Source organism: Lithobates pipiens, unplaced genomic scaffold (assembly GCF_037356315.1).
Source record: "Lithobates pipiens isolate NorthernLeopardFrog02 unplaced genomic scaffold, aLitPip1_a1.2 Scaffold_16, whole genome shotgun sequence".
Lineage (NCBI taxonomy): Eukaryota > Metazoa > Chordata > Amphibia > Anura > Ranidae > Lithobates > Lithobates pipiens.
The window spans coordinates 527,674,778-527,702,302 of NW_027507748.1; the positions used below are offsets into that span (position 1 = coordinate 527,674,778).

At 41.6% G+C, this 27,525-nt stretch overlaps 1 protein-coding gene across 5 annotated transcripts in view; it reads right to left on the reverse strand.

Annotated features, from left to right (window-relative positions):
* Nucleotides 1-541: 541 nt before the first annotated feature.
* MTRF1 (mitochondrial translation release factor 1) overlaps nucleotides 542-27,525 on the reverse strand; it is a 62,070-nt gene continuing 35,086 nt past the window's right edge. For all 5 annotated transcript variants that reach the window (XM_077483177.1, XM_077483178.1, XM_077483180.1 and 2 more), the window contains 5 exons: nucleotides 15,315-15,487; nucleotides 15,113-15,230; nucleotides 8,237-8,373; nucleotides 2,822-2,920; nucleotides 542-1,135 (listed from right to left, as the gene is read on the reverse strand). In XM_077483177.1, coding sequence (XP_077339303.1) covers nucleotides 1,019-1,135; nucleotides 2,822-2,920; nucleotides 8,237-8,373; nucleotides 15,113-15,230; nucleotides 15,315-15,487 — 644 coding nt within the window. In that variant the 3' untranslated portion in view covers nucleotides 542-1,018. The remainder of the gene's footprint in view (nucleotides 1,136-2,821; nucleotides 2,921-8,236; nucleotides 8,374-15,112; nucleotides 15,231-15,314; nucleotides 15,488-27,525) is intronic.

Sequence of the window (27,525 nt, forward strand, 5' to 3'; positions counted from 1 at the left end):
CTTTTTTTCTCGTCCTGCAAGCGATCCGCTCCAGTGTGAAAGCACTCAGGTTCTTACATACCGGGGCTCCAGAAGGGGGCATTTTTTAGGTGCTATTTTTAGCCCAAAGCGCCTGAAAAACAACCCAGTGTGAAAGTGGCCAAACTCAATCATTGATCTACTAATCTCTGATAATTAGTGAGTTAGCAGTTCTATACAAAGTAACTGTCTTCCTTAGCAAGATATCAAGCTGTAACCCAATTGCCTAATACATGCTTGTTTACACAGCGTTTAGTACAAGTCCATGTCAGATGGGCCATTTATTTGGAACAATCCTTTTTTTTCATAGATATTTTCTATGGAATTGCTAACCCACTACGTTTGAAGAAGCTTCTTCTTCATAAAAAGGAGCACTGAAGGAGGTGATGCGAGTTCTTTTTTTTTTTTTTTTTTTTAAACGGTCAATGAAAATTTCTGTCCTATAGTTGGGTTGGACCTCTTTCTTGGTTGTTTTGTAATAAAAGTAACATGGTGAAATAAATATTTATAAAATAACAAAAAATGAAATAATAAATATTTTATTTCAAAATATATAAAATTATACACATATATTGCTGTAGTTACAATATTTACATCTAAGAAAGCACACCCAGTCTTTTTTTGGTAGTATTTTGTATGATTGACTCCCTAAATCCAACCACGTTTCCATGTCTGCAGTAAGGATGAGCTCCGGCGTGCTCGCACACTCCACGTGTAGAGCCCGCCAGGAAGTCGGCACTGCTCTGTGCTAATCACAGGCAGTGAATCATTTCCTGATGCGCGGCTGCAGAGATCGGGGTGGGGGGAGGAATACTCTATCCGTTAACATGGTCTCAAACTTAAAGCTGAACTTCAGGAATTCAGCTTTCTAAAATGTGCTGCTTACTTTGGGCTAGGCCATAACAAGAAAATTGAGAGATGACAAGCTAAGGCTTAGAAGAACTGACAAGGTGAGGGTACAGGTGCCAGGCAGCGAATGCTCTCACAAGCCCAGAGCCCATCACCTATTTAGCTTTAAGGAATTGTTTTCTATGACCTCAAGAAGAGCCTCTGCATCTGCTGACTGCTGTAACCTGTCTATTAAGTCATCCAAAAGGTCTTCTCCGTTTATGAATTCCTGAAAGAGAAAAAACAAACAGCACAATTGACACCTTTATTTACAAAAAGGCTGTGCAGTTACACTTATTGTATTTATCAAGGAGCAAACTTTGTTTTCATTTCCAAAAGATGAACAAAATATGATAGGTAATGTAGCAATTTTAAATGCCATGTTATTAAAATTACATTTTAGTCTTAAAGATCACTCAAAAACTGACCACCACATATATACTACGGCAAGGCGGCTCTATTGCACGAAATGATGTACCTGTACATCATTTTGTGCAATAGATACTGTGGGCACGTGCCCATTGAACAGGAGGGGAGCCAATCAGCGGGTTTGGGCGAACTCGATGTCCGCTGACCACCCGCGATCGTTCCACAGAGAGGCAGAATGGTGATCAAACAAGATGTAAACAAGTCAGATCGCCAGTCTGAGAGGGAAGAACACAGTGATCATCTATTCCTGCTAAGCAGGTACACGGATTTCTGTGTTCACCCAGTCAGCCCATCCCCCACACAGTTAGCAAGCACCTCCTAGGGAAACACTTAACTTTTTGATCGCCCCTGGTGTTAACCCCTTCATTGCCAGTGTCATTAGTATAGCAACAATGCATATTTTTAGCACTGTAATGTCACCGGTTCCCAGAAAAGTGTTATGTGTTCAATCTGTCCGCCGCAATGTCGCAGTTCCACTAAAAATCACTGCCATTACTAATAAAAAATAAAATAAAAAAAATAGCCATAAAAATATCCCATAGTTTGTAGACGCTATAACTAAACTGATAAAGAAATTTGATTTTTCTTCTTTAAAAATGTTATTGGGTGCGTTTTACAGCAAAAAAAAATAAAATAAAATAATTATATATATATATATATTTTTTTTTTTTTGTTTTTTTTTCAAAAATTGTCGCCCTTCTTTTGTTTATAGCGCAAAAAATAAAAAGAGGTGATCAAATACCACCAAAAAAAAGTTCTATTTGTGGGAGGAAAATATTATTTGGGTTACAGCGTCGCACAACCACGCAATTATCACTTAAAGCAACACAGTGACGTATTGAAAAAATGGCCTAGTCATTAAAGCAGAGTTCCAGTCATTTGTTTATTAAAAGTCAGCAGCTACAAAAAGTGTGGCCCATTGTCCAGCAGTATACTCACCACAGCTATGTTCTCCCAGCATTCTCCCTCAACGGTACTGGCATCTCTTCTATGAGGACCCGGCTATGTAGCTTGTGACTTTACAGACAGGTGCTCACTGCGCATGCGCAAGCGGCACTGCTGTGTGTGACTGGCCCCCAAGTATTCTAGGCCTGTCATGTCCCAGAAGGCTTCGGGAGGGAGAGCTTCTGCTTCTGGTCGCCTAGGCGACTGGAACGGAAGTGGAAGCATGTACCTAACTACCCCCCCCCCCTCAAAAGCTCAGTTTCACAACTGAGTCGGGGAGAAGGCCTTAAAGCGGATGTTCCACTTTTGGCAAAATCTTCCAGGGCTGAAGTGGTTAATATGCAATCTATGATTTTTTGAAACTGATAATTCTAATTCTCATTCTTTGCAACCATGGCAATGTTCAGAACAACTCAGGCCTCATGCCCACTGAGCATTTGCTCCGCTCTGAAGGCCTTTTCTCCTGCTGCTTAAAAGCCCACATTTATGTGTGGTAATGCATTCTATTGGCATTTTAAATCTCACTAGATTAAATACTTACCTTTAAATTTCGAGAGACAAAGGCTATCCGGTGGTCAGTAAATCTGTCCTGTGTGAAGTTGTAGGTACGTATTCGGTCAGACTGGTCTCTTGTACCAACCTGTCGGGGAAATAATACTGTAACCCAACACTCATCAAATGTTTAAAGAAAACAAGTATATTGGCCTTCAAGATGATGACTTACTGTATTTATCGGAGTATAACACGCACAGGCATACAACATTTACCCTAATTTTAAGAGGGAAGTTTCAGGGGAAAAAAAAAAACTTTTCCACAACCCCCTGCACAGCACACAGACCCCATGCACAGCACACAGACTCTTCATTATAAAGCCCCCTGCACTCCCAGTCTCCTGTGACAGCATACTCTAAAGTTGAGAAAACATCACCGTCAGCCCCTTCTCATACACCGCTCCTCCTATGTCACTCATTGTAAATCAAAGCTTCTATATACCTCAATTAACGACGCTCTCTCGTGAACATGGTCATGTGACTCTCCTCTGCTATTTCATTGATGGTGACATGACCTCTCTCTTCCTCTAATCAAAAGCTACACTTGAGGAGGAGAGCGACCGGAACGAACTTGAGGTATTACAGGGTTCTATTTACATTGAGAGTGGCACAGGAGGAGAGTTGGGTGAGAAAGGGCTGGCAGTAACATTTTCTTAAAATAAGGCAGGTCTGTCCCAGGAGAGGTGGGGCAGCCGTCCTGACACCCCCCCAATGGGTGGCACCTGAAAGTGGACTGCCCAATTCCTGCCCCCGTTAGAAAAAAATAAATAAAAATTATATATATATATATATAATAATATTGGTTTGCCCTGTTTTCAGGGGGGGGGGAAAAGTGCATGTTATAAGCCAATAAACACGGTATTTGCAGATGATGACTTTCACTACTATACAATTATTCTAGAGAATGGCATGTATAAAAAAACAAACTAAACAACATGTACAATGTTAATGTAGATGAGGAAATATCATGAAATGGGTGCAACTTGTTCTAATGTATTTAGAACTAAAGTATTACATATCATGTATCACAGAGTGTGGGGGTCCTCAAACATTTTAATTTAAAAGGGCCACAGTTCTTCAGATTGTTTGGGGACCAGACTGCGGCCAGAAAAAAAAAAGCCCCAGCTTTGGATGTTAGTGAGAGTAAAAGAAAAAAAGATAAATAACCCTGCATCAAAGTATTAAAATGCCACTGCATTTTAATAAAATGTAGGGAAGTAAAAAAAATGGCTGTGCATTAGTGGTGGTAGAACTACCCTGTATGTGTGGTAATTGGGAGTAAAACATGCCCTTGCGTCATTGGTCAGTAGGAATAATAAATGGCACTGCATCATTGAGCAGTTGGAATAGTACATATACATATATACATATATATATATATATATATATATACACACACACACACATACATACATACATACACACACACACACAGTATCTCACAAAAGTGAGTGCACCCTTCACATTTTTTGAAAATATTTTATTATATCTTTTCATGTGACAGCACTGAAGAAATGACACTTTGCTACAATGTAAAGTAGTGAGTGCACAGCTTGTATAACAGTGTCAATTTGCTGTCCCCTCAAAATAACGCAACACACAGCCATTAATGTCTAAACCGCTGGCAACAAAAGTGAGTACACCCCTAATTGAAAATGTCCAAATTGGGCCCAAAGTGTCAATGTTTTGTGTGGCCAACATTATTTTCCTTAACCCTCTTGGGCATGGAGTTCACCAGAGCTTCACGGGTTGCCACTGGAGTCCTCTTCCACTCCTCTATTTGCATGCATCTGCCCCTGAAGAGTGGTATTATCCACAAAACGCATCAGTCTTATAGGATGCATTCTCATGCCTACTGATACGAACCTACTTAAACTCAATATCTACAACCAAATTATTATACTGCGTTTCTTACCATTGATTACACTGCATATTGCCATTTAGATGATGAGTACACATATGAATTTGCAATAATTCATTTTATCCACATTAAATCTCTTGTCAATTTTACATGCTGTCCTGATATGTATATGTAATGTATTCATGAGGTCAACATGAGGTATGTGTGTGTATACATATTAACCCTTTTCTACTATGTGCATCATTGTTATGTATTGTCAGACTCAATATCAATTAAATATATTTTCTAATTTCTCATCCCCACAAATCAATAGCCTCATTTAAAGTCCCACCTTCCTTTTTCTTATACATGAACCAGGGATGGAGGCACACACACTATGTTTCATTTAAAGTCCCAAACTCCCCCCTATTATTCCACTTCTCCATGATGGCACTGTGGAGCTGGTGGACGTTAGAGACCTTGCGCATCTCCACCTTCCATTGGAGGAAGCCCCACAGATACTCAATAGGGCTTAGGTCTGGAGACATGCTTGGCCAGTCCATCACCTTTACCTCAGCTTCCTTAGCAAGGCAGTGGTCATCTTGGAGGTGTGTTTGGGGTCGTTATGTTGGAATACTGACCTGCAGCCCAGTCTCAGAAGGGAGGGGATCATGCTCTGCTTCAGTATGTCACAGTACATGTTGGCATTCATGGTTCCCTCAATGAACTGTAGCTCCCCAGTGCCGGCAGCACTCATGCAGCCCCAGACCATGACATTCCCACCACTATGCTTGACTGTAGGCAAGACACATTTGTCTTTGTACTCCTCACCTGGTTGCCACCACACACACTGGACACCGGACACCATCTAAACCAAATAAGTTTATCTTGGTCTCATCAGACCACAGGACATGGTTCCAGTAATCCAGGTCCTTAGTCTGCTTGAATTCAGCAAACCAATTGTGGTCTTTCTTGTGCATCATCTTTAGAAGAGGCCTCCTTCTGGGACGATAGCCATGCAGACCAACTTGATGCAGAGTGAGGCATATGGTCTGAGCACCAACATGCTGATTAACCCCCCCCCCCCCCCCCAAACCTCTGCAGCAAAGCTTGCAGCACTCATATGTGTTTCCCAAAGACAACCTCCGGATATGACACTGAGCCTGTGCACTCAAATTCTTTGGTCAACCATGAGAAGGCCTGTTCTGAGTGGAACCTGTCCTGTTAAACCACTTTATGGTCTTGGCCATCGTGCTGCAGCTCAGTTTGTATTGGCAATATTCGTATAGCCTAGGCCATCAATTTTTTTTTCAGATCCTCAGAGAGAGACAGCAAATTTACACTGCTATACAAGCTGTACACTCACTACTTTACAATGTAGCAAAGTGTCATTTCTTCAGTGTTGTCACATGAAAAGATATAATAAAATATTTTTAAAAAAATGTAAGGGGTGTACTCACTTTTGTGAGATAATGTACATATTTACTGTACCTTTGCGCTTAGTGTATGGAAAAACAAAAAACAAAATCCTAGTGAAAAAGAATTCAATTAAGGGAAAGCTGCACACTAAAGAGTGCCTGAATACAAAACCACCAAAAACTAAAACATATCAAAATTAGGTACGCTATCCCTTTAAATGACTAATATATGACGAAAGTACATCTGATTAATAAACATGTTCAAAAGAAAAAAAGAAAGAAAGATAACTCATGAAAGTGCAATAAAATTCAACAAATGTTAAGAGCAATAAAGCTTATATATATAAAAAAAAAAAAAAAGTTATCCAATACACTATCATGCATGAACAATAAAGTGCTAATGAAATAAATAATGCTTTAAAAACACAAATTCCATAAAAAGTCCATCGAAAATGTGCCATAAGTGATGACAGGAGAATGCGGATCTGCTGAAGGCCATTTACACCAACTTTAGTTGACCTTAACCAAGGAAGCTTTCAGACCATCTGCTTACCAGAACGATAGACCTCTTAAAACATGAGGTTTATATGTGCTTATGACCAAACCGACATTTCACCCAGAAAAATCAAGGGTTACAAGTATCCACTTCATAGACAGTAGCAACTCTTTGTGGCGGCTCCTTGCCATTCCACCAGGTACAACAACCATATTAGGGAATCCAATATAGAATAAAGCTCTCTATAGTCTATAGTGCATTACCAGAGCATAAAAGCTGCTTTATTAAAAGACGTGCTTAGAAGCATTAACCGACATAGCGTTAACCACAAACAACTCGCAGGACGCTCAGGTCCACGGCCGTACGTGATGAGGTCACTGCCGAAAAGCTCTGCGCAATGTGTTTAGTCTATGACATCTTCAGGGCAAAGCGGACGGCATAGAGATGCTCATCTCTGCAGACCAACATTTTAGCCAAAGGGTCCTCTATATATACACTGAAAGGAGACCAATTTAGGATTTTTGCCAAATAGCGTTTTCATCCCTTCATCACAACAGAGCAAAACCCTGACCTAACACAGTGGTAATCATCCGACTATTCCCACTGAGCAGACAGGCTGCTAGGGACAAGCCCTTATCTAGCAGTCTTCACCTTGCCAGTAGTCAGACTTCCTTAGGAGTTTTCAGGAAAAGGGTTCCACTTGGTGAAAGTACCATGGCCCTGAACCTGTAGACCACACTGCGGCTAATTCAAAGCATTGCATCACATGGAAAGAAAAACTGTCTGCTTCTCTCAGAGCAGAGAAATGTCCATTCTGTTACCAACACAAATAAAAATGCAAAGGCATACTGAGAGTGGGAGGGGTTATACTGGGCTGTTCTTACAGCTATGCCAGTGTCCAATCTCCTGAAGAGAGAAGTATAACCCAATGTTACTGCATACATCTCCCGTGTCCTGTAAGATACGATTAAGAAACGCCCCTATGCTAGTGGTGAGTAGGAGTAAAAAAAAAAAAAAAATACAGTTTCATCAGTGGTCATTTATATTATATACACACACACACACACACACACACACACACAGCAAATGACTGTCATAATGTGCTAGTATGCGTCGTCTTCCTTCTGGGTTTGTGGGCAGCTGCTGTTCGATTGGCTGAGCCACGTGGGAGTCACGGCCTTGAAACGGATCTCTATGGACAGCACGTCATCCACGGTGCACGTTTAAGAGATATCTATTGTACCAACAGGTAAGCCTAATTATAGGCTTACATGTAGGCATACAGTTAAAAAAAAAGCCTTTACTAGCACTTTAAATGTGCCTTATAATTAATTGGTGTCAGTGGACCTAATGCACTGGTGGTATTGGGATTAATAAAAGAGCCCCTGTAGGATTATTGTCAGTGGCAATCAAATCCCTGTAGGCTCCTTGTCCTCCGTCGCTTCTTGTTGTGGAGTCACAGCTGGCAGAAGTTCATTTCACCCAATACTGCTGGGTGCTGGAATCCTCTGCACTTCAGCACACAAGGTTTCCACATCTTGTAATGAGTAAGCCATGCATGCAGGGCCTTCATCTTGCAGAGGCCAGTTAACAGCATGCAAAGGGTCATAGTTAGGTGGAAGGTAATGTAGTGTATGTGTATTTAACCCACCTGCAGTTTCCTGGCACTTTGCCTTTGGGACAGCTCCAGATTTACCGTCTGTTCAAAGAGTTTAGCCCTTAGAATCTTCATGGCAGTTTCCCTATTTGTAATTTGAGAGCGTTCTTCTTGGCACTCCACTGACATTCCTACACGAGAACAACGAGAAACGTAGGAAAAATTGAAGTATAAAAGAAACTACAAATATGCAGTGGCTAGATAAACAAAATCGAATTTGTAGTCAGTCAATCATTGGAGGTACGGAATGGAGGGAGAGGAAAACAACATGTCTGTAGGCTTTATATATAAAGAAGAACTCCAGGCAGATATACAATGCACAAATTAGTGCAGCTTTGTTTTCATTATTACATTTTTTTTTTTTAATGCACCTGAATTTGACTTGACTTCAACTTCCTGCAATTCACGGAGCTCAGACTATGAAACAGAAGGAACAAGACTGGAAGCCAATCAAGTGTGCTGTATGCAAGGAGCATGCTGATAGGAGGGAAGCCAAGTGAACAGATGGAAAAAAAAAATTGTAACCTGTGGCTGCTCTTTCATTGTCCAGATAGCAGACTAGTGCCTGGTACGCATGGGCCGCTTATGAACCGGTTAAACAGAAACTGGCCGACTTTTGGTCCGTGTGTACACCAGCCTGTCTAACAGAAGCTGGGCATTCTGAAAAACCAGCATCTGATTGGCATCCAATCAGCACTGGCAGCCAATGGATGCAAGCGCTGAGTGGTCTGTTATGGCTGGGGGTGGGGCGGGGGCATGGGCATTCCCCCGGTCAGAACACAATAGCTCAGCGGGGATATTGCTGTACTAACTGCATAATTAGTACATCAAGCTCCTCAGTTTTTTTTTTTTTAGTTCAGCCCAGATAGTGTGTACCAGGCTTAATGGTGGAAAGAGGACACTACTGTATTCCTGTCTTAAGTGTACTGCCTGGCTATAAAAAAAAAAAACAGGAGTGGATGGAGATAAATGCTAAACCTTTGACAGGTAACATACAGTATATTGTACATACTGTATATGTACACAAATCAACAGATATACAGTTTTTCTCAAAAGTTTACATACCCTGGCAGAATTTATGATTTCTTGGCCATTTTTCAGAGACTATGAATGATAACACAAAAACATTTCTTTCACTCATGGTTAGTGTTTGGCTGAAGCCATTTATTGCCAACTAACTGTTTACTCTTTTTAAATCATAATAACAACAGAAACCACACAAATGACCCTGATCAAAAGTTTACATACCCTGGTGATTTTGGCCTGATGGCATGCACACAAGTTGACACAAAGGGGTTTGAATGGCCATTAAAAAAAGGTAACAATCCTCACCTGTGATCTGTTTGCTTGTCATTAAATGTGTGTGTATATAAAAAGGTCAATAAGTTGTTGGACTCCTGACAGACCCTTGCATCTTTCATCCAGTGCTGAACTGACCTTTCTGGATTCTGAGTCATAAGGAAAGCAAAAGAATTGTTAAAGGGTCTGCGGGAAAAGGTAGTTGAACTGTAGGGATGAGCTTCAGGTTTGAGTAGAACATGAGTTAGACGCGAACATTGGCTGTCCGCCAGTTCGCCGAACAGCGAACAATTTTGGGTGTTTGCGGCAAAAATCGAAAGCCGCATAACACCCTTAAAAAAAGTCTATGGGAGAAATATAAAGTGCTAATTTTAAAGGCTTATATGCAAGATATTATCATAAAAAAAGAAGTGTTTGGGGACCTGGTTCCCGCCCCAGGGAACATGTATCAATGCAAAAAAAAAGTTTTAAAAACCTGACGTTTTTCCGGGAGCAGTGATTTTAATAATGCTTAAAGTGAAACAATAAAAGTGTAACATTCCTTAAGGAAGGAAGGAAGGAAGGAAGGAAGGAAGACCATAAGAAGCAGAAAGAAGAAGAAACTAATAAAAAGGACTTGTCAAAAACCATCTCGTGTTTTTTTAACCCATTTGACACTTTTGTACCCCATTACCAATTCACATGGGGGGGTGGTATCTGGGGGTCCCCTTGATAAAGGGGGCTTCCAGGTTCCGATAAGCCCCCTGCCCACAGACCCCCACAACCACCGGGCAAGGGTTGTGGGGGATGAGGCCCTTCTCCCCATCAACATGGGGACAAGGTGGCTTGGGGTGGGCCGCTACCCCAAAGCACCCTTCAAATGTTAAAGACATGTGGCTTGGTACAGTTCAGGAGGGGGGCGCTCTCTCATCCCTTTTCCTGCGGCCTGCCAGGTTGCGTACACAGATAAGGGTCTGGTATGGATTTTTGGGGGGACCCCCCACGTCATTTTTTCTAAATTTTGGTTCGGGGTTCCCCTGTGGGGAAATTCCATGCCGTTTTTTTTAATGAGCTGTTAAGTGCATTGTCGAACTCGACAATTCATTATAGCCGCGAATAGCTTTATATGACTTTTTTGCCTTTAGAAATATCATTTTGCTGTCAGACTGTTCTAAACATGGGAAACATGCGCCCCTTTACAGGCATACTATAGAAACCCCCCAGGTACAAAATTTAAAGGAATATTACACTTTTATTGTTTCACTTTAAGCATTATTAAAATCACTGCTCCCGGAAAAATAGGATTTTTAAAACAGCTTACCTGTAAAATCCTTTTCTTGGAGTACATCATAGGACACAGAGTCTCAAGTAATTACTTGGTGGGTTATAGGCCTACCTTCAGGTGTTGATACTGGTATAACCAATACAGGAAGTTGACTCCCCTATATAACCCCTCCTCCTTCCAGGAGCACTCAGTTTTTGTAGCCAAGCAATACAAGTAATATACTCTTACCCCATAAAACAGAGGGGCGGGAGCTCTTTGTCCTATGATGTACTCCAAGAAAAGGATTTTACAGGTAAGCCGTTTTAAAAATCCTATTTTCTTTATCGTACATCATAGGACACAGAGTCTCGAATCATTTCTTGGTGGGATGTCCCATAGCAATGCTACTGGAGGGGAGGGAGACACAACCCGTAGGGTAACCCCCAGACCTGAGGACTTATACTGCTGCCTGCAGCACACTGCGCCCAAAGGCGATATCCTCATTCCATCTTACATGCACTTGATAACATTTTGCAAATGTATGTACTGAAAGCCAAGTCGTGGCCTAGCAGATTTGAGACCTGGAGGCCTGGTGACGCACTGCCCAAGAAGCACCAACCGCTCTGGTAGAGTGCGCCTTAACTTGAAAAGGGGGAATCTTTCCCTTTAAATCATAAGTTTGAATTATAACGTGCCAAATGCACTTAGCGACAGTGGATTTTGACGCTGCCTGTCCCTTCTTAGGACCCTCTGGCAGAAGAAATAAGACATCAGTCTTACGAATCGGAGCAGTTTTCTTAAATACATTTTCACTGCTCTCACTACATTAAGACAATGTAGTGACCTTTCTTCCCTGGAACAAGGTATTGGGAAAAAAGCCTGGCAGGACAATATCTTCATTCAGATGAAAGCCTGAAACCACTTTTGGCAAAAAACCTGGACGAGGGCGTAACACCACTCTGTCCTCATGAATAATCAAATATGACTCCTTACAAGAAAGAGCAGCCAATCCTCCTTGCTGAGGATATAGCAAACGAAAAGATCAGCTTCCTAGTCAGAAGGACTAAGGGAACATGCTGCAACGGTTCAAATGGCTGTTTTTGTAACACTGACAAAACTAAATTTAAGTCCCAAGGGCTTAAGAGTGATTTAACTGGCGGATTCCTTGCATGAATCCCTGGACTAAAGAATGCATAGCAAGCAGTCTTTGAAATAAAAATTGATAGGGCTGAGACTTGGCCCTTAATAGTACTCAGGGCCAACTTCAACTCTACGCTTAATTGTAGAAAGGTAAGAATTCTGCCTATGATATATCTCTGAGGGTACCAACCCTTGGACTCACACCAGGAAACATAAGCTTTCCAGGCTCTATAATATATAGCTCTAGAAGCTGGCTTCCTAGCATTAAACAAAGTAGAGTTAACTGACCTGGAAAGCCCACGTTTATTCAGAATGTGGGTCTCAATAGCCAAGCCGTTAAATTTAGCGTTCGTAAAGTAGGATGGAATATCGGCCCCTGAGATAGCAGGTCTGGCCTTAGTGGGAAGAGCCCTGGACCCTTCACTGCCATCCTTATGATCTCTGCGTATCATGACCTTCAGGGCCATGCTGGTGCTACCAGTATTACCGATTTTCAAAACTGAGGCTTTGGGACACTCATGGGGACAGCCACATTGGCAAGTCCATAGCTTGAATAGTTTTTTTCCAAGCAGACAAAATACTGGTTTCAGTTTCGATTGGAATTGAGCATAGGGAACTGCTTCGAATGAAGCTACCATCTTCCCTAACAACCTCATGCAAAGGCGAATTGAAGGATTTCTCTTCGACCTGATCATCCTCACCAGCTCCTGTATGGAGCTGATCCTTGCGGGAGGCAAGGACACCCCTTTTCTGGGCTGTGTCTATGATCAGATACTCCAGCCTTCCTAGTGGCTTTAAGGAGGATTTCTTTAGGTTGAGAATCCAACCCAAGCCTTCCAGGTAACTGCTTGTGATGGCTACACCTTGCTTAAAAGCAAGCCACTGACTGGTCTATTAACAATAGATTGTCTAAATAAGCCAAGACAGTTATGCCCTGTGCCCTTAACCTCACTAGAGGTGAGGCCAATACCTTAGTGAATACCCGAGGTGCTGTAGCAAGCCCGAAGGGCAAGGCTATTAACTGAAAATGCTTCTGTTCTACTTTGAACCGCAGAAACCTCTGGTGAGGAGGAAATATATGGACAAGCAGCTATGCATCTCTGATGTCGATGGACGCCAGAAGTTCTCCTCCTTGCAGGATGGAAACGACTGACTTGATTGACTCCGTGCAAATGGAGCGGATTTTCAGGAACCGATTTAGATTAAGTAGATCTAGACTTGGCCTGATATCCCCATTTGGCTTTGGCACCCTAATTAGGTTTGAGTAAAACCTCAAACCTTGCTCTTGTTTGGGAATCTGTCTGGTCACCCCTTGAGCCAATAATTGGTCTAATGCTTGCAATAGGGATTACCTTTTCCCTGGATCCTTGGGAACGTTTGATCTCAGAAAACGAGATGGTGGAAACTCTCAAAGTTCTAGCTTGTATCCTAGAGACACTGTGGAGAGAGTCCATTTGTCCTGAATCTCCCTTTGCCAGACTTCTGAGTACATCAGAAGTCTTCCCCCCTACCTTGGTGAGGGGAGATGCCTCTTCATAAGGAGGTCTTGTATTCTGCTTTGCAGACTTATAGCCCCAGGTCTTCCTTTATGCCTGGTCTGATGGCAGAGGCCGAACAGTTTAAATGAAAGACGCTTATATTTTCTTTTGACCGGCAAAAGAGTACTATTTCCGCTGGAAAATGTTTGAATGTATTTATCCAAACTATTCTCAAATAATCGTTCTCCCTTAAAGGGGAAACTAGTTAGAAGGTTCTTACAAGGTGTCTCAGCTGACCAACCCTTTAACCAAAGGGTCCTTTGCATATGTACAAGTACAAAACGCAAGGCATGATGCCTGGTGAATATAATCTTTCATAGAGTCTACAGCAAAGCATAATGCTTTAGGTAGCTCGGCCAGTTCCTGTGCTTGTTGTGCAGGGAGGTCATCTGAGAGCATCTGTGAACTGGTCCTTTAAGGACTGACAGATGCCTATAGCTGCAATTGCAGGCTGAGCAACAGTACCTGCTAAGAAAAAAAGAATTTTAACAGACAGACCTTCCAACTTCTTATCTGTTGGATCTTTAAGCATAAGCGCATTGTCCACTGGGTAAGTTAAAAAAAAAAAATAAATAAAAAAAATTTCACATTGGAAATCGCAGCGTCAACTGCTGCAACTTTCCAGGTTATATTGGGGAGTAAACTTCCTGTATTGTTATACCAGTGTCAACACCTGAAGGTAGGGCTATAACCCACCAAGTAATTACTTGAGACTCTGTGTCCTATAATGCGCGATAAAGAAACAGCCATTTTTAAATTTTATTTTTTTGCATGGATACATTTGGGGCAGGACTCATGTCCCCAAACACTTTTTATGACAATACCATGCATATAAGCCTTTAAAATTATTGGATGCGAACTGAACAGGGGGGGGGGGGGGTGTTCGGCTCACCTTTACTGAACTGTATAAAACAGGAAAGGGATATAAAAAGATATCCAGCGAATTGAGAATGCCAATCAGCAGTGTTCAAACTCTAATCAAGAAGTGGAAAATTAGGGGTTCTGTTGAAACCAAACCATGGTCGGGTAGACCAACTAAAATTTCAGCCACAACTGCCAGGAAAATTGTTCGGGATGCAGAAGAAAACCCACAAATAACTTCAGGTGAAATACAGGACTCTCTGAAAACATGTGGTGTGGCCGTTTCAAGATGAACAATAAGGAGGCACTTGAAGAAAGATGGGCTGCATGATTGAGTCTGCTTACAATATGCCAAACAGCACAGAGACAAGCCTCTAACCTTCTGGCACAAAATCATTTGGAGTGATCAGACCAAAATTTCGTTTTTTGGCCACAACCATAAACGCTACATTTGGAGAGGAGTCAACAAGGCCTATGATGAAATGCATGGAGGTGGATCGTCATTTGGGTAGTTTCTGCTATGATTATGAATTACAAAAAGAGTAAACACAGTTGATTGAAAATAAATGGCTTTAGCCAAACACTAACCATGAGTGAAAGAAAAGTTGTGTTATCATTCATATTCTCTGAAAAATGGCCAAGAAATCATCAATTCTGCCAGGGTATGTAAACTTATGAGCACAACTGTATGTAGTATATGGATTTATTCTGTGTATTTACTGCTTGCCTGGAGTTCAGGTTCCTTTGCTGGCAATGCATTGATTGTAAACGACTGATATTATACAGTACCTGTAGGCAGGTGAACAATCCTCACTGCACTGTCGGTCGTATTAACATGCTGACCTCCAGCCCCTTTAGCTCTGAAAGTATCAATTCTCAAGTCCTTTGGATCAATTTTAATATCAACCTGTTCAGGACATAAAAACTATTTAATTTTGATAAACTAAATACAACCACCATACCCATCTAATGATAAATTCATGTGCTTTACCTCATCTGGCTGTGGAAGGACGATTACAGTCATGGTTCCTGTGTGAATCCTTTGCATCCTAGAGGAAAGGCCCACCTCTGGAATGCGCTGAACTCTATGAACGCCACCTTCATATTTCAAACGTTTGTACACCTCTTCTCCCGCAATACGTGCAGCCGCATGGTGCAGCCCTCCTGTAACAAGATTAACAGGCCTTTCAATAGGCACAACCAAAAAAACGAAAAAAAAAAAAAAAAAACACGCTGATCGCCGCCACTACTAAAAAAAATTATTAATAAAAATGCCACAAAACTATACCCTATTTTGTAAACACTAACTTTTGCGCAAAGCAATAATCGCTTTTTACGATTTTTTTTACCAAAAATATGTAGAAGAATACGTATCGGCCTAAACTGAGGGAAAAAATGTTTTTTTAGATATTTTTGGGGGATATTTATTATAACAAAAAGTAAAAAATAGTGCGTTTTTTTAAAATTGTCGCTTTATTTTTGTTTATAGCGCAAAAAATAAAAACCGCAGGGGTGATCAAATACCACCAAAAGAAAGCTCTATTTGTGGAGAAAAAAAAAGGACGTCAATTTTGTTTGGGAGCCACGTTGCATGACCGCGCAATTATCAGTTAAAGCGACGCAGTGCCGAATCGCAAAAAGTGGTCTGGTCTTTGGCCAGCAAAATGGTCCAGGCTGAAGTGGTTAAGAATGGTCATTTTGAAATTGATGGCAGCAACACGTCTCAAAAAAGTTGGGACAGGGCAACAAAAGGCAGGCAAAAGTAAATGATACTAACAAGGAAAGGCTGGAAGAACATTTTTCAATTAATTTGGTTAACTGGCAAAAGGTCAGTAACATGATTGGGTATAAAAAGAGCATCTTAGAGAGTCAGTGTGTCTCAGAAGTAAAGATGGGCAGAGGTTCACCGATCTGTAAAAGGCTGCATCTAGTAATTGTCAATTTAAGAATAATGTTCCTCAACGTAAACCTGCAAAGACTTTAAAAGCAGAGTTCCACCCACATTTTTCACTCCTCACCACTCCTTAAAATGAATTGCCAATTTATTATTTATTTTTTCTGTTCACTTCCCTGATTTAAGCCTATATCTAATTTCACTTCCTCCTTTAGCAGCTGAGGCCGTGGACATCATTTCCGGTTTTGCATTGCTCCCGGGAGATCTTGGTCAGCTTGGCATGGCCCTGCTCCCATAATATTTAACATTGGCATCTGTGGAAATTCTTGGTCAGCTTGGCATGGCACAGCTCCAGTAACATTGGCGTCTATGAAAAATCCTGGCATTGCAAGCTGACAAAGATTGCACTGCACAAGATCGGCAGGTCCGTGTTGGGTAGCCAGCATTCGCGGAATCCAGGAAGGAGGTCATTGTGGCTTCAGATGCCCACACTGGAAATGGCTGCGCTTTGCCGGAACACACAAAGTAAGAAAACGATGCTGCACAAATAGAAAACTGGGCATAGTTTACAGCATACCATTGTACTCTGAGTCAATCTGTGGATAGTATAGGAAAGGAAAAAAGAAACAGAGAACATGGACCTGAGGTGTGCCAAGGTCACATGGTCAGCATGCCTAAAAGGGGGCATACCCAAGTATGAAATGAACAGTAAAAGAAAAAGAAAAGGGGAATGGGTGGGTGGGACACGAGAGCCTACGACCACAAGGGGAGGAGGCAAAGGAGGGCAGGCTTTATACAGCCTGACTCCTCCTACAAAAACAGGCTGACCTGCGGTCAGCCTTACACTTGTACTTGGAGTCGATCTGTGGATAGCATAGGAAAGGAAAAAAGAAACAGAACATTGACCTGAGGTGTGCCAAGGTCACGTGGTCAGTATGCCTAAAAGGGGGCAAAAATAAACACAGTAGGATGACAGTTTAACCACCTCAATACAGTGCACTTACACCCCCTTCCTGACCAAAATAATTTTCAGCGCTCTCACAGTTTGAATGACAATTACTCAGTCATGCAACACAAATAGAGCTTTCTTTTAGTGGTATTTAATCACTATTGGGTTTTTTATTTTTTGTGCTATAAATAAAACAAAACATACATTTTGTAAAAAAAAAAAATGCCCTTTTCTTTGTTTCCGTCATACATTTTGGCCAAAATTTATACTGCTACCTATCTTTGGTAAAAATAACCCACATTAGTATATATTATTTGGTCTTAGTTAAAGTTATAGAGTCTACAAAACTATGGTGCCAATCACTGAAAATTGATCACTTCTGATCAGGCCTTCAGTACATCGGGTGTATCTCATTTCTTGAGACACTAACAAGTCAGGAAAGTACAAATACCCCCCAAAATGACCCCTTTTTACAAAGTAGACATTCCAAGGTATTAAGTAGCATGGTGAGTTTTTTTAAGTTGTCATTTTTTTCCCACAATTCTTTTCAAAATGAAGATTTTATTTTTATTATTATTTTTTTTTTTACAAAATTGTCACATTATCAGGTTATTTCTCACACACAGCATATGCATACAACAAATTACACCCCAAAATACATTCTGCTACTCTTCCTGAGTACAGCGATACCACATGTGTGAGACTTTTACACAGCCTGGCCACATACAGAGCACCAACATTGATGTAGTACCTTCAGACGTTCTACGAGCAAAAATTACGCATTTCATTTCTCAACCACCTATTACACTTTTGAAGGCCCTGGAGTACCAGGACAATGGAATTTCCCATAAAATGACCCTATTTTGGAAAGCAAACACCCCAACGTATAATCTGTCAGGCATAATAATGAGTCTTTTGAATGGTTAATTTTTTTTCCAGAAGTTTTTGGAATATGTGGAAAAAAATTAAAACGCATTTTTTTTTTTTTTTTTTTTTTTTTTACACAAAATTGTCAATTTATAAGATATTTCTAACACATAGCATGTATATAGCAAAAATTACACCCCAAAATACATTCTGCTACTCCTCCCGAGTATGGCGATACCACATGTGTAAGACTTTTACACAGCCTGGTCACATAGAGAGGCCGAACATTGAAGTAGTACGTTTAGGCGTTCTAGGAGCATAAATGATCTCGTTTCATTCCTACCTATCACACTTTTGAAGGTCCTGGACTACCAGGACAGTGAAATTATCCACAAAATGACCCCATTTTAGAAAGCAAACACCCCAACGTATATTCTATGAGACATGGGCTGCAAATAGGTACTCGGGTACTCTGATGGCCTGGTGACAGGTACACTGATGGACTGTGACAGGTACGCGGGTACTCTGATGAACAGTGACAAGTACTCAGGCAAACTGTGACAGGTACTCGGGTACTCAGATGGGCTGTGACAGGTACTCAAATACTCGAATGGACTGTGACAGGTACTCTGATGGACTGTGATTGACAGGTACTATGAGGGGTGGTGACAGGTCCTCTTTATTGGGGGGGGGGGGGGATTAGTGTGATTGGTGTACACTGTAGGCGGTAACGAGATGTTACCGCAATCTCCTCCTCACATACGATCAGTGTGTGAGGAGGAGAACCCGGTAAAATCTCGTTACCGCGGTTTGTTTACATTTTTTGTGATCGGCTTTGAAAGGTTCACAGCCGATCACATGGGTAAACAGCCGGCCAATGGCTGTTTACCAGCGTCAGTGACGAGCAGTGTTCCCGGGGAACACGCCGTCACCGATGTGCTCACGCGCATGCGCCATGCACAGTCGGGGTGTGACCATCTGTGATCGGTGGTAAACAGCCATAACTAATGGCTGTTCACCCCCCTCGGTGGCGAGCGGTGTCTCCTAGAGAACAAGAAGACCTCCAACAACCCAATGTCTTAATATGGGCTGGGACCCCTTGGCGCAAAGCTGTGCAGCCCCTCCTATCCTGAATGAATGGCCAGAGTATGATGTCTTAGGGTCCAGACCCAGAATGGCCTAAAGGGTTTGGCAATGAAGTACGAATTGAGCTGCGGAGAGGGGTGCACAAGGAAAAGGCAACAGAGGACCATCCCTGGGTTTATCAGACGTAGCACTGACGAGCTGGTCTAACACCAACACCGGCACCATGCCTTGCCAGTCTCAAAGCCTGATGTCTGTGCCGTTTCCCAATTGCTGCATCTTACCCAAGCTGGGTAACAACCCAAAAGAAGACCTCGAGAACATGTCAGACATATCCAGAAAATATGACCCATGATGGGAAGTATGCTGAGCACATCAGGAGGGCTACTCTTCTGGTTCCCTTTAAGGATGGCTTTAATAGGGCGTGCAGAAAATAAAGGTCTATCGGGGTCTTCCAAAAACATGAAATTCTGAATCCCAGCCAGATATGTCCTGATAGTGCTGTGGGCCAATTTGAGTTGAGAGTGGCAAAAAGCAGTAAAAGCTAAATAGGTACTGGATGTTGTAACCGTCAGGACTAGGAAACCTCGAACAGAAAGCCTAGAAAACATTCCAAGCAGTGTCATAAGCCTTCCTGGTATTCAAAAATAAAGTTTTATCGATCAAGGCTCCTGGGTCAGCCCAATGGGAACCTAATCCATCACTAATTGCTGGAACCGAGGAGAAGGTGTGGCGCAGGCATCTGCGTCCAAGACCTGATGGGCCCTCCGGTACCGTCCTAGGCACAGAGGGGGTTCCAGAATCCACTAAAACCCCTGGGCCAGTAGAAGCTGCTGGAGCTGCATTAGGCTGACTTTCCAACACCTATTACAGTCCTAACACTGTCCCCTTTAACCTGATGCAACCGTGTCTAAAAACCTGCAGACTCACGTTCCCAACAAGCTCTATGCCTCCACGCACACACCAGGTGAACTGTCCAAATGGCGTCATTCGATCCGCGCGGAAGGCGTGGTACCCGAATGTATAGTGACGCCAAAATACAGCGCATGCGTGCCTGAAGACCGACAACCTTACGAGGCAAAAATCATCTCAACGGCGCACGCGTACGACCGTACGGCAACAGCACGTGCGCACGTTCGTACGGCACCGGCGTCTCCACATGCGCCAGCGTTTCATCGTTATAAAATACACAACATGGAGACATTCTGTAACAGTTTTGAAAAGACACAGTAACAGAGGGGAATACAGCAATCCCAGAGGGAGTATTTAACAGTCCACGCCCGCAGGACCTGAGAAGCCAGGCCCAATCTTCCCCATCATGGCGGGTAGTGCCTCTGTGGACCTTCAAGGACCGGGTCCCCCATCTTGGGGTCCACACCCTTGGGCCCTTTGGGTTTATCTTGGGCAAGTTAATGACCAGAATACCACTATCCAAGGGTCCAGCGCCTAATTAGGACACATTACAAGCAAAACCTCATTCTTGCTCGGGTACCATTGCTTTAGCTTCGTGCCATCCGAACGGATCCGATTACAACGTCCTCACTGGGACGCTCAATTGACGAAATTTTGAAGAGCTTCACGTTCGTGACCATCACCTGAAGACACTGGTGAAAAACTGAGGCAATTCCCGTATGGGAGGGGTTATATGGGAGGAACCTTCTTGCTATTGGTTGCCAGTGTCCAATAACCTAGAGGTAGCGTATAACCCAGATAGTCATGAATAACTGCTCTGTGTCCCGTGATGTATGATAAAGAAATAATGAAAACGACACTTAACTAGGTGAGGAACATGAACTGCGTGTGAAACATGAGCAGACTGAGAAAAGTAACCTGGACAGGAATGTAAGCAGCTCGAAGGAACGTAAGTAGCGTGAACCAACGAAATGTAAGCAGCATGAGAACCGAGGTTGCATGAGAAACGCAAACTGCATGAGAACGTATATTGTATGAATAACGTGAGATACATGGGAAAACGCGAGTTTGTACGAGATACGTAAGCTGCGCAAGAACAAATGAGACTTGCCAATGAACAAGCCAAATTAAAAACGATCACCTTAATCTGTTAAAATCCCATAGACAAGATGGGTAACCTGCAGTGGAAGAACGTAGACAGTCCTGCTGTGTGAAAACGACAGAGAACATAAAACAGACAACCAGCCCACGAAATAACAACATCCCTTGGTACATGACAAGTATGAGGATGTGGGTACAGAAATGACAAGACCAATAGCGAATGAATGTGAGGTACCCACAGACCGTAGTGGGGAGTAGTAAAGGTGTAATGGAGAAGGTACATGTATGAAGTATGGTATACAGGCGAGAAGATTGTGGGACGCCAACCAATTAAAATTGAAACCTCAGCCCATATGGATCTGTAGACATGACATATCCTAGATGTGAGCACTAGCTAAAAGGAAATGCAGGGAATGAAAGGCCAGAAAATGAAAAGCCACACAGGAAAGGCTACAAAAGAAAAAAGCTCCAAACGAAAACCTAAGATCGAAATGCTACGAATGAAAAGCTACAAAATGAAAACCTATGATCAAAAAGCTACAAACAAAAAGCTGTGACAGGAAATGGAAACTCACGAAGGCCTGTAGGAGGATTTATCATAAATTAGAAATAAGCATAAGTTGGACTAACCGGGAAAAATATATATACTATATAATAGTAATATATAATACTAAGCTTGAGGGCCCAGCATGAGTGAAGATTCATGGATGGATAAGAAGGGCTATGTACGCTATAAGCAAGGCTGTGCTTTTAATGAGCTGAAAGATGGGGCACTTGGAGTTCATGGACTTAGTGAACTGGGATTCATTTATATGGGCTTAGAAAATGAGATTCAAGGAATGGCACATATCCGTACAGGGATATAAACATGTGGAATCAAATTGGCTTGGTGTATGCATTTAGTGTTCATTACTGTCAAACTGATAGGGCAATACGTTAAGCATGCGATACCCACACATGCCATGGAAAGATCAACTGGCTTCTCTGGCCCCCTCCTCTACATGCTTGTTTCCTATGGCTAAGTGCTTGCTGAGTATGCATTTAGTTGCATATCATGAATAGCGTTTCCTAGTGATTGGCAAGTAGAGCTGCTAGGCAAAACAAAACGCATGAATGTAAAAAAAAAAGCAGGTTTGAAAAAGAAAAATCGCATTGCAAAATGTGCCTGAAAACAACAACCCCATAGATGACAGGTTAAGGAGACTGACTAAAGCGAACACTGTTCTATGAGCCGACAAAGGCCACGCTGGGCGACAGCCATTAAGAATGCGGTGTAGCCGTCTGCTCAGTGCGATAACAGCGAGCTCTCAGCAGTCACTGGGCGACACATCATATCACAGAGGAAGGAGACAGGCTGCACTGAGAAAGACGCTCCTTCAGCCAATCAGTGCTCAGCTAACATGACACTGCACAGCTGGAAGGAAGCGGTGTGTGTGTGTGTGTCCGGTGTCAGCTGATCCCCTCCATCCCTCCCCTGAACACACCTGGTGATGGTGCTGTGACTGGAGTGTAACCGGAGAAGAAAAAAATAAAACACACACACACACACACACACACACACACACACACACACACACACACACACACCCCAACCGGGATCCAGCCTCCGATCACTTCTGACAGGGGGCCAGCACCTACTATTGGGGAAGGATGGACATTACCATCTATCTATACCTGTACTGGGAGGGAAGCACATCACCATTGCACAGTATGTGAGTGCCTTGAACAAAAGGATGGACCCCCCTTGAGCTGACAACCCCTGCAACTAGGCTGAACCCCCCCAAGCTGAGAACAGGCGACAGGCTCCCATCCTCTGAGCAATAGGGCAACAAATGCACAAGGTAACATCCAGGTCGACGCGCCCCCCCCCCCCCCCCACATTCCCCGGATCGGATGTGATCGGCCGACCCCGCCCCCCCCTGCTGAAAACCAGCCGACACCTGAGCAGGATGGGTGGCAGCCTTACACTTGTTACATTGCACGAGGCATGAGTATTCTAGGGGTATTTTTATCTTAAAAGTCATATTTCAGCCGGAACTCCACTTTAAAGATATTCTCATCTACAGTACACAATATCTAAAAAATTAACGACAAGGCCGAAACACAAATGTTGCTGGCATTGCCAATGAAGAGAGGGGGAGTAATAAAGTCCCTGTAAAGCAAGGAAACTGAGTCTCATACTGGTTCTGCAGATGTTCTCAAAAATGGTGAGGGCCCTGTAAAATATAATTTCTAAGATGGAGGACAAAGCCGCAAAGCTGAAGAAAGTTCCCGGCATCTGTTGGTGGGTCCTTAGGTTTCTGATTTCTTCCTGGGAAAACCATCCCATATGTTGTTAAAGTGTATGGCCTTAAAACTTCCTACAAGCAGCTGCATGCCCAAATTAGCATTTTGTTTTTCGATGCAATGCAGTGTTTGGAAAAACAAACATTTTTTTATTGCAGCTTTTGGCTAAGCACATTTTCAAACAACTTGCATAGAACTAAGGTTACTATTTTTTTTTTTTTTTTTACCACTCAGTAAGATTTGTTATTTATGGATTCTAATCAGATTGACTGTCTGAATCTTATCCTGTGTACTTAACATCATTGTGGCAAAAGTTTCGTTTTCTTTTCTCAATCTCTTTTATTTTTTCCCTTTATAAGCTTAATTCAGTTTAATATTTTTCATTAAAAAAAGGAAGCCGTACATATATAGAGAAAAAGGGGAAAAAGAAAGAAAAGAAAAACCAACACTAAAATTTACATCTACTTGGTTATCATTGCCAACTTATTCTACTACCTTATCTCTTTATTTAACTCCTTATTTTGTTAGATTTTTCCACACCCACCCTTCCCTCTTCTCCCCATCTGTTGACCTTCCCCTTACCCACTACTCTTTATTCCATTAATGCTTGGGAATAATGCTTCGTCTTTTTAAATATTCTCCACTTTTCCCACGTTCTACGGTATTTTATCATTTTATTTTCCTCCATTTTTCTTAGGTATTCCATATTATTGATATATTCTATTCTTTGGATCCAATCTCTGATCAGGGGTTGTTTCACCTGTAACCAATTTTTTGGTATTAAAGCTTTTGCGGCATTGAGTAAAACGGGTGTTAATGAGTTTTGTATACTTCTTTTGAAATGCTTACTCGTTTTTGCATCTACCCCTAAAAACAAACATTCCCCTGGGGTTAAAGGTATTTTTTGCCCTGTTATTTTCTCTATATATTCTGTAATTTTACTTCAATATTGGTTTATTACTGGGCATTCCCACCAGAAGTGGAATATCGTTCCCGGTTTCCCACATTTTCTCCAGCATAACTTGGAGTTGGATGGTTCCATTCTATGTAATTTATCTGGTGTTAAATGCCATCTCATTAGGCATTTATAATTTACTTCCATTGATCTTATATCAAATACAGAATGATATACTGAGTTAATCATTTGGGTCTCATCAACTTCATAACCCAAGTCCCTCTCCCATTTAGCTATAAATGGGATATGTCCTTGGCCTTCTATTTCCGATAAACAGTTGTATAGCTGTGAGACACAATGTTTAACTGCTCTTTTCTTTGTACATAATTTTTCCATTGCTGTTAACCTTTTTTCATTTCTTATTGGTTTTGGGATGGAATTAACGAAGTGCTGAATCTGGAGGTATTCCCAGTCCTTCAATATTTGCCAACTGTGCTTCGTCATTAAATCTTGTTTTGACATTATCTTCCCCTCCCTTATAATGTCTTTTAATTGTAAGTCCCTCATTCGATTCCCTAGTGATGTGTCGTGCCCTGGTGTAAAAAAACTCGTTCCCTCCAGAGGGATTAATGGTGAATTATATTGCCATTTGTTTTTACGCTGTGTTGTGTCCCATTTTTTTAGTGCCGTTAAAGTGATTTCGTGCGTCCTACTACTAATTGCTCTAAATTTTGGTGGAATCCATATGTTTTTTATTAATTGTGACCCGGTCAATATCTCCTCCATTTTTGCCCATTTCTTTTTCGTGTTTTGATTTGTCCATTCAACCAGTCTCGTAAAAATAATTGCTGAATAATATCTGTGAATGTCAGGTAGTGCCATTCCTCCCCTATTTTTTTTCCTAGTTAATAAATTAAATTTTAATCCTGGGTTTTTTATTTTGCCAAATAAATTTTGAAAATAATGTTCTTAATATATTAAAAAAACCTATAGGAATATTTATCGGAAGCATTTGCATTTTGTATATAATTTTTGGTAGTACCACCATCTTCAGCACATTGATTCTTCCCATCCAAGATATTTTTCCTTTATTTAACTTCATTAATTCCGCTTTGACTTCGTTTATCAACGGGACATAATTAGCTTGATATAACCCCCGGATTGTTTTTGTTATTTTGATCCCTAAATATGTTATTTCTTTTTTTTCCCATGTGAAAGGGAATTTATGCCGTATCTTTTCTTCCTCATGCAGATCTAATCCGATATTCAGGATAACTGTTTTAATTGGGTTTATTTTGAAATTAGAAAGGGCCCCGTAGTCTCTGATCTCCTTCGTCATACCTAATAGAGATGTTTGGGGGTTGATCAAGTATAGGAGTATGTCGTCCGCGTATGCCGCCACTTTATGTTCTTCCCCCCCCCATTCTTATACCTTCTATGTCTGGGTTGTTACGAATTTTTGCTAATAAGGGTTCCAGAGCTAACACGTATAGCAATGGCGAAAGGGGACACCCCTGTCTTGTACCATTCTGCATATCGAACGCGGACGACATACTCCCATTTACCCCCACTCTGGCTGATGGATAAGTATATAGATTGTTTACTCATTTTAGCATTTTTGGGCCAAGACCCATTGACTGTAATGTTTCCATTATAAAGCTCCAATCGACTCGGTCAAAAGCTTTTTCTGCGTCGATCGAGACCAAAATCATTGGAGGATTGGTTTCCTTATCATTCCCCATTAATAACAGCGTTCGCAAACTGTTATCGCGGCCCTCCCTCCCTGGTACAAATCCTGCTTGATCTTCGTTGATCAATTCTGGGAGTAGGTTTTTTATCCTCGTTGCCAACACTTTTGCATACAATTTAATATCCGTATTCAAAAGTGCGATTGGACGGTAATTAGAACAACTCGAGTGATCTTTACCCGGTTTTGGAATTAGTATGATATTAGCTAGAAGTGATTCTTTCCCCGGGAACTCATCCTCTGCCAGTTTTTCCAGAGTTTACATAACTGTGGGACCAACAGCTGTTTGAATTTTTTATAATACCTGATGGTGAAACCATCTGGTCCTGGGCTTTTCCCGTTGGGCATGTCCTTTATTGCATACTCAATTTCCTCTGGAGTGATTGGAGCCTCTAGGCTATTAGACATTTCGGGGGTTATCTTTGGTAGATCTACTTCCCTCAGGTATTCTTGTATTTTAATTTTCCTGGTCTCCTTCTGACTTTCAGTCTCCTTGTTCCTGATTGAGTATAGGGCGCTATAATATGTTTTAAACGCGTTTGCTATTTCTGATGTTCTGTATTTTATTTCACCATTCGCGTTTTTGATTTTTTCTATATAATTAATAGCTTTTTTATCCCTTACTATTCTAGCCAGTTGTTTCCCCGGTTTATTACCCCACATGTATCTTTCTTTAGCTACGTGTTTATAGGTCTTTCTTACTTCTTGCTCCAATCTATTGTTTAGTTGCATACGTTTATGTATCATTTCTTTATATGCGTTTTTATCGAGTTGACCCTTATGTTTTTGTTCTAATAAATGAAGTTCTTTTTTTAAATCGTTTAGCTTCTTTTCACTCTCTTTTTTTACCCAGGATCCTATGGATATTAATTTCCCCCTGATTAGGGCTTTGTGGGCCTCCCAGAGTGTAGCCCTTGGGATCTCCTCTGAGTCATTGGTTAGAAAATATTGTTCAATTTCATATTTAATAGTGTTTTCTGTTTCCACATCCTCCAGAAGGGACTCATTTAGTCTCCATAACCCTTTACTATATTCTCTTCCTAGATCTTTTAATTTTATTATTACAGGTGCGTGATCCGAGAGGGTTATAGATCCTATTTTAACTTCCAATATATTTTCTAGTAGTTCATGGTCTACAAATATATAGTCCAATCTAACATACATATCGTGTACTGTGGAATAGTATGTGTAATCCTTTTTCCTTAAATTAAGTATGCGCCAGGTGTCCATTAATTGATGCTGCAGCATCTTCTTTTTCAAGGTTCTATGTTGTTTGATTTCGTGTACCATGCCCAGTGAAGTGCTATCTATATACGGATCCATGGCGAAGTTTAGATCCCCTCCCAAGATTATATGGCCCTGTTTGCATGTTTCTAAAGTATTCAGCATTTTGTTTAAATATTTCTTTGGGCCTTTATTGGGACAGTATATATTTACTAATGTGTATCTAACTCTTTCTATTAGTCCT